Source organism: Centruroides sculpturatus, unplaced genomic scaffold (assembly GCF_000671375.1).
Source record: "Centruroides sculpturatus isolate CEXI.00-Female unplaced genomic scaffold, Cexi_2.0 scaffold582, whole genome shotgun sequence".
NCBI classification, from domain to species: Eukaryota; Metazoa; Arthropoda; class Arachnida; order Scorpiones; family Buthidae; genus Centruroides; species Centruroides sculpturatus.
Genome location: NW_019384742.1, coordinates 268784 through 277402, shown reverse-complemented (window position 1 = coordinate 277402; position 8619 = coordinate 268784). Strand labels below are relative to the sequence as shown.

General features: G+C 24.6%; 1 protein-coding gene across 1 annotated transcript in view; it reads left to right on the top strand.

Annotated features, from left to right (window-relative positions):
- Positions 1 to 8166: 8166 nt before the first annotated feature.
- LOC111628402 (cartilage oligomeric matrix protein-like) overlaps positions 8167 to 8619 on the top strand; it is a 123877-nt gene continuing 123424 nt past the window's right edge. The window contains exon 1 of the mRNA XM_023372176.1: positions 8167 to 8275. Coding sequence (XP_023227944.1) covers positions 8200 to 8275 — 76 coding nt within the window. The 5' untranslated portion in view covers positions 8167 to 8199. The remainder of the gene's footprint in view (positions 8276 to 8619) is intronic.

Here is an 8619-nt window from a genome sequence, read left to right as displayed (position 1 = left end):
GAATATGAAGGCCAATCTTTAGCTCGACAATTAAATTATACATTCGAATTAATTATAATTCAATATTTTATCTTTAAAATATATGAAACCAGACTCATCAGAACGTTAAGAATTTGTTTTTTACGTGTTTAATAATTATGAATAAATGGAGAAAACATTTATTTAATAAAAATAGAAAAGATCTACATTAAACAGAACTGTAATGACATATAAAAATATTTAAAATATTAATTTAAACAAGGCCAATATAATGGAAAATTTGTGTATAAAGTTACAGAATGCTTTTATCGATGTAAAATAAAGCTTTTAAAGTAATAAATGAAGTGTAAAATATTGAATTTTTTGTTGATAATTTTAAAAAATTTCTTATTTTCATACATATAAATATTGTTGTAGAATATATAAAAATTGTAAGTTTAAATAGAACTATAAACAATGGCTACAAAAGTACAGTACATTATCTATGTTACAAAACAATCCTGTATCCTTTTCATTGTTAATACTTAAGTAACACAACTCTAGTAGAAGACAGGATCAATTAATCCAACCAATATCGAATGCCAAGTTTTTTTTTATTGTGTATTGAAGGAATAAATTCCGATAAAAACAAAAAACAAAACCTTCTAAAACTGCTTTATTAATTTCTGTCAGTCAAAATGCAAAGAACGATTGGAAGATTTGTTTTATTACAGATTCGGGATTTCTACAATCGATGTATCATAAACCTAATTTAATATATTTAGAAAAAGTGATAACTTTTGTTACAAATATTCGATATGCATGAAATCTTTGATATTATTGAAAATATTCCAACATTATGATGTAAACAAACAACGGAGTTTGTTAAGGTGAAATCACTTTTCTATTTAAAAAAAAGGAATTGCTTGTTTAGAATTAGGAAGATCTCACCTTAAACTTATCGATAATGACCTTAAGAGGAATAATTACTTGATAGAAAATGTTTCTTCATTATTCTCCTTCCTGGAAATTATTTAAAAAATAGACCCTATTACAGAGGCCAGCTGATTTGTGATAGGGTCTCTCGCCTTTAAGGGGCATGAAAAGAACACAGATTATTTATTTGTAAGTTATGTTCATACTGACCTGTTCTTTATTGTTACAGATATTGTTGGACTATTTTTGTATGTTTCCCTGTTTGTAAAAATTGTTTTACAATGTGACATGTGTTTAAAATAGCTTTTATAGACCATTGTTGAAGAAAGTTATAAGTATTCGTGTTGTGTTTCTAGAATTATTTCACTACTCAATAAAATGATTTTGTCTTTATCTTTTTTCCCTTCCTTCGTATCCCTTTGCTACATTTATTTTATTTCTATTTTAAGTATGTATGTGCCAACTATTTTCAATATTTTTTAAAGTTCTTCTTGTTTCACTTTTTATTTTACTTTCTTGTAATATTCACTCTGATCTTATCAAGATAATAGCATCTAAAGGCTTTTATCTCTCTCCAGATCTTAGAATTCTGCACTTAAGTTATATGCTTTGGACATAAATCATTCAAGAGCGATTGAAGCATTAGAAAGTAAATAAGTTAAAATATATATACGTAATTTTTATATTTTCATAAATATTTCGAGTGTTAGAAATTGTTAACTTATTGAATTTTTATTTTCTTTTCCAATTATTTACTTGTTCCCATTCGGGAGTTAAGATTTTTCTCTTGAAGAAAAACACCTGCAGCAAATCTCACATAAAGATAATGATCATATTATTATCTGTATAATATTCTATACTCTTTCTATTATTATTGAATACGTATATTATAATAATAAACGAAATATAAGAGCTGAATTTTTATTTTATATCTTTACTTAACTGTAAGGAGATCTATTTAAATTTATATAAAATATAATTATGTTATTATTATTATTTAAAGAAAACATTACAATAATGAAAGATTTAATACATATTTTAAACATGAATCTATTAGTAAAATAAGGCACAGAATTTTAATGTATATTAAAAAAAATTGAAGAAAAATATTATATATACAGTATAATTTCTTAATTTAATTAGCTTTTTTTTATATTTATATTTATAATTTGATGTTCGAGTTGAAAGTGTAGAATTAAATTTCTCTCTTGGAAATTCATCAAACAAACCTTTCTCCTTTGACCCATATAACTGATAGGGATGAAGTAAATTATATCTATTTAATTTTTATTATATTTTTAAACTTTAATGTATTTAATTTTTTTTATTTATTTTACAAGATTTATTTTTATAATTTTAATATATTTAGAAGTATTTATATTTTTTTATGTTTTTCAATTATAAATTTTTGTTTACTTTCTTAAACAATTGTATTGTTTTTATTTAACGAAAGTAATTCTGAACGTATNTCAAGTAGATTTGTTCTCTACTACTTCAATATATATATTTTTTTTCGGTAGTAAATTGGTAGTAAATTCAATCTGTCTCACCCATATATTTGACATTAGTTTTAGAGAATAAAAAAATAATTTTTTACTAAATCAATGCTGAATGAAATACTTAAAGTTGAACTTAACTTTTCGCGTTATTGAAAGATACAAAATTCATTCCAATAAAAGTAATTTTTGTAAATTTAAACGATGCAAAAAGTCAAAAAAATTGTTATTTTTTAATATTATAAAGTTAAACTATTGCTATGTTTTATTTGTAAGCTTTCATTTTGGGCTGCGATTTGAAAAAAAATTGTAGACCTATGTAATCTGCCCACCTGTCTGTCTGTCTGTCCTTCTTTAATCTCGAGAACAATGTTAGATAGATGAAAGCTAAGACAGTTGTAGAAAGCTTGTGGGCAGAAGACTCGATTAACGTTATTTCAATTCAGAAGATTTCCCTCGAAAGGACTTAGATGACCGGCACGGCTCGATTGCTAACAGGGAAAGTATGATGTACAGGCGTAATTTGAGATGGAGAGCATATATTCTAAATTAAATAAATTTAATAAATATAATTAAAAATGATGACTTCATAATAAATAATTGCTCTAGAATAAAATATGTTCATAAAAAAATGCTTTCATCGCCATCATATTTAAAGTTGGCATTTGACATTTGGAGACATTTATTCTTTTCTGGAGAGCATTAAAAATATCAGAGATGCAAACTTGATTTACTATGTGATAATCTTGTCGGAGGGGGTGGAGATCCATACAGAACGAACTTAGAATCCACAATTGTGTTTAGTTTGCTGATCCTTACCAAACAGGCAAAAGCATGGTAGCGACTGGTCTAACATTGATAACGTGAACAAACGGATGTCTCCGGAACCATTGTAGCATCCATAACATCCTATCTCCATCCAGTTCGTTGTCGACATTAAGTCGATAGAATGACTAAAATGGGAAAATTTATAGAGAGTTGCACCACTTCCGTTTTTAATAAGCTAAAACGTTTTATTGTCTCATAAAAGTAGGATAACTAAATACCCTTTTACACCTTTAACTTATTCCGAAAGGATAATAAATTCATTCCTATAATTTTTATTTTATTTTATTTTATTTTTTTACTCCGGTTTAATCAAATTTAAAAATTTATGGTTTTTTTCCATGTTGAACGTTAAGATTATTTCTCTTTAATTGTGTTTTATTGAAAAATTTACCGTTTTTATTCCTCTCATTTATTCTANAGTTATGTTCATACTGGAAGACTCAAACGAAAGGACCTTCTCTCGACCTCTAAAATGACCCATTATAAATTATTAAATATACGTATATATATATATATAGCATGTCATTAAGTATATTTTAAAACGTATCCACATCAGAAATAATTTTTTACATTATTTATAAAAAATAATTACTCAATCATCAAAATATAAATTATATATTACACTTATTCATTACAATTAATAAATTTTTACTGTAATTTAATAAAAATACAGTAAATTTCAGATCTCGTAATTATTGAAATCATAAAGTTTATGAATAATTAACTTAAGAGAATACAATTTATAATTAATATTCATAAATTTAAATAATAAAAAAATACAATTTTCAACAATTTAATAACTTTTAAATTTGTAAATTTCAACAATAAAAAAATGCAATTTGTAATTTTTTACATAATAGAAAATTACAAATTTAAAAGTAATTTAAATTGTGTTTTTTATTGTTGCAATTTACAAAATATTAATCACAAAGAATCGTTTTTTTTTAAAAATAAATTGATTATTTACAAAGTATCTACTATTGTTCTATGACAAAAACATTGTAAATTTCAAATTGGAGACAATAAAAAATGCAATTTGTAATTGTATTTTTGTGATTCAAACTTACAAAATTTATCAACCAAACGAAAAAATATATATTTATTTTTTGTACTCTTCTGTAATTGAAATCTCTTTTACTTCAATTAAGGAAATACTTCATTAACTCGAAACTGGATAAATCAAAAACACTATTTATTTTCAAATTCCAAGAATTCCTCGACATTATACAACTTTACAACAATAGATAATGACTCGCCTGATATCTATAGGTCTGTTGAGACGAGTCATTATCCGAATTTACAAAAATATTCTCATCCATCTTACTTAGAGAAATTGAATTTGGTAAATAAAATTTATAAAACAAAAACATAATTTTGTCGATATTTATCTGAGCTTTTTTCAAGTTTTAATATTTAAGTATGTTAATTGTTTCGAGTGAAATTGTTTTAGCTNGAAATTTTAACGAAATTGATTATTAAAAGTTATTTATATTGTTACGTAGGATGTCATTTATTGTTTTCTCTACATTAAAATTTTTTAAAAAATGCATTTTATAGCATTATTTTAATTTAATTAATTAACATTCTGATAGGCAATAATTAATTCAAATTTAGGGTGAATATTTCCTTTTTTTAATTATTATTAAGAGCATTTAAAATTTACTTAATTTATTAAAGAGAAGAATTGATTATAATTACCTTACTTATTACGCAATAAATATAAGAATGTAAGCAAAAATGATTTTAATTACTAATTTCCAAACTTTTTACACGTCATATTAATTTTTAATATATTAATGTTTTGATTTAATTATATTATAACGACTCGAAATAATTGAGGAAAGCCATATTGTCTTATAGGAAAAAATATCAAATATTTCATAATTTTGGTAAATAGCAGAGAAGATGTTCTTAATTAAATTTATCTCCTTAATATTGCAATAATTCTATGTTCATTATATTAAGATGATCAACAATTTTAGGTATTTAAACAGGAATTTGATCACTTTACTATTGAAATTAGCATACGTCTATGCAGGAAGCTAATTTTGTGTAATGTTTAAGATTATAATACGATAATGGATAATAAAGTTATATGATTATAAATGCTATATAATTTACCTACAAGTGTATATATTTACTCAGTTATCTGATAAATATATATATTAATGAATAATTTATTTTTTATATTTTACTACATTTAAGTATAAATTACAGTAAATTATGATAAATTTCTCGTGTTTTAGTTAGTTAATTGTATATAATTTTTTAAAATATATTAATCCCTGAAAGTCTAATGAAGTTATTGAGATTAATTAATTGTATTGTTATTTTATCAAAATTTTAAAATATAATTTATCAATTTCAAAAATAAAATAAAATAAAGAAATTGTAAATTTGATTCTTTATAAAATAGCAAAAATTTTTTCTTGTATTATTCTTAAAATTTAATATCTAAGTTTCTAAATAACGACATAAATTAAATAAAATAAAGACAAAAATTTCACATTTTATTCCTTAAAAAATGCAAAAAAAACCCGAAAAAAATACACTTTTCAACTCAGAAATTTTAAAATTTTGCTTAAAATTTGATTATAAAATTTATATTTCTATATATAATTTGATAACGGTTTATATGAATATATTTTTATATTATTTACCATTTATTTTTATCTTTATTTTCTCCACTAAAATTTAATTCGTAATAATTTTGTTTCTTCAAAGTTCTATTTAAATTTCAAATTTCTTATGTTTACAAAATGAGTTGTAAAATAACGACTTAAATTATTTTTTGTTTCACATGTTTATAATTAAATAAATCAATTTAATTGTCGAATTATATAATCCTCTACATGATAAATTAATTGGTTAGTGTTTAAGAACCTACAAAACCAAGGACATTGCAAAAATAATAAATATTGACCCAATTCGTATGCAAAACTACTAAAGTTTCTTTGTAAGCAGATTGTGTCCTATTTAATTTAAGAAAATACAAAATAAAATCAAAATTAATTGGTATAAAATTACGATATTAATAAATTCAATGAACTTGTAACCGTTTAAATTTAATGAATTTATTGTGTAGTAAAATTATTATTATTTTTTTTTAAATAACGGAAAATGGTAAAACATATTAACGTTCTTTCTAACGGAAAATGTTCTAATGGCACATTATTAAAGTTTCTGCTTCATAAAACTGATGCAAAGTCTTGAATGTTTATATATTTTTTTTCAGGTTTAAAAGTTCTTTCCTGTGTTAATTTAGTACTTTGTTAGATTTTATTTTAACAGTAATTTTCTTTTATAAATAAATGAATTTTTATAAGCGATAAATACGTCAAATGTTATTTATCAATTTGTATATAAAAATATATTAATAATTAGAATGTTATTGGTATATTCGACGAAGAATGATCGAATAGATTTATTATATAGGAGAATTCCTTATCTGAATTTTTATGCGTTACAAAAGTATTATGTTGCAGTTCGGATCAAAATTTTACGACTAGACAGCTCAACAGATAGCACATATTACTAAAAATAATAATAATAATAATAATACTTTGCGATCAATAACTTCCTAAACACTTTTTGTAACCGATAAATTCCCTCAAAATTTTTATAATCACTATGTTCAAGAATGCGAACAAATCATCTCAAAATTATAGGCCATTGGTGAAAAAAAAAACCCAAAATTTCTAGTTAACTCCACTTTGATCTATGTAATAATTTTTCGGGTAGAAATCGATGGATCATCCTTTTTTTCTTTCGTACCAAAACATATCTTAAGAGCTAAATAGAAACATTTCTATCAAGATAACTGGGAGAAGAAGAAAAAAAAATCAAATTTGATCACTCTAATTCAAGCCCGTTCCTTTATGGATTTTAGCATCAAGTATCTTGTCTCAATTCTAAAATGATCCTCTTAAAAGATGACATTTTTCGATCCCAAAATGACAGATGACATAGTCAATATAAATAGGCTTACATCCATAGAGAGTTCTTCATGTGAAAGGATTTCTTATTCGGCCGTCGTTTCTACCAAAAATTTAAGAGAAGAAAAATATTCATTCTTTAGCCATTAACGATCTAAACAAAATAACCCCCATAGGCCACTCTTATTTTATAAGGTGAAATTTTTTAGTAAAATGTGAATTAAAAATTTCCCTTCAAAGTTTCTTGTAAAAAAGAAAGAATGAAAAAAAATATATATATATATAAGGTACAAAAGGAGAGAGAGAGAGAGGGAGGGGGCAGTTCAGAGATAATCAAGAAGAAAGGGGATTTGGAAAGTCTGAAAGGAAAGATCGTAATTAGGAGTGCGGTTAAGAAAGGTCCCTTTGGAACCGCAACGACCTGTATCGACTCCTAGGTCATATCACAGCATCTAGCAATCAATGAAGAGTGGAATAGCTTACTAGTTATTACACTATTCTGTCTTATACCTTCGGCTACAGATTAGGGGAGATCTAAGGTAGAATTCTGATAAGAGGTTTTGCAGTACTTGGCAAAGAAACCTCTCTCCCGTAATCAAAACCTTTCGGTAAAGTTGGAAGTGCTTTTAGCTACAACCTGTCTTTACAGATGATTTTCCGATTTCCGAATTCCATCTTGGAAACATATATATATACGGGTAAACTCCGATAGCAATTTTTTCCCTAGCTTTTTTTTTCTGATAGAGGAAGGGATGTGCTTGATATCGATATTTTACNAAAAACCAAAATAAATTTTTAAATTTTACATTTCATAAATTTTAATCACTAGTTTTTTACGTAAATATACTAAAAGAAATGCATGAACTAATTAGATTGAGATAAAGGATGCTGCAAAAGAATTAAAGGAAGAGTTGAAGATAAAATCTTTCCTAGTTCGGGTTTCCTACGCTAGAGGGCAGCTAGTGTTCATATAGAAGAGGGGTTAGGTGTAGAGAACAGATTGACAACAGGCAGTTGGCTCAGTATTGCCGAAGAGCAGCATTGGGATGGATATGGAAAGCATTTTCCTTATATTGTTGTTATGTAGCACGGTATCGGGACGTTTTATGACTTTTGATAAAAGTAAGCTTTTATGTATTATACACCCTTTAACGTATCTATGCATTTTTTTTTCTTTAATTCAATTTAGTTAATTACATTATCTTAATTACGTTTAAAATTTAAGTATATTTCCAAGCCGGAGAAATCCTCTGAAAAATTTACAACACGCTTTTTTTATAGTTAATTAAGTCTTTTTTACAATAATTTTTGTATTTATTTGTTTTTTTAAATATTTGCGTTTTTAAAAAAATTAATTCTGTTATAAAAGCTTAGAAATTCCAATAACGTAACTGCAATTATTAATAACTGGACCAAGTATTTATTCAATAAATCAATATTTCATTAATTAATAAATAATATAAACA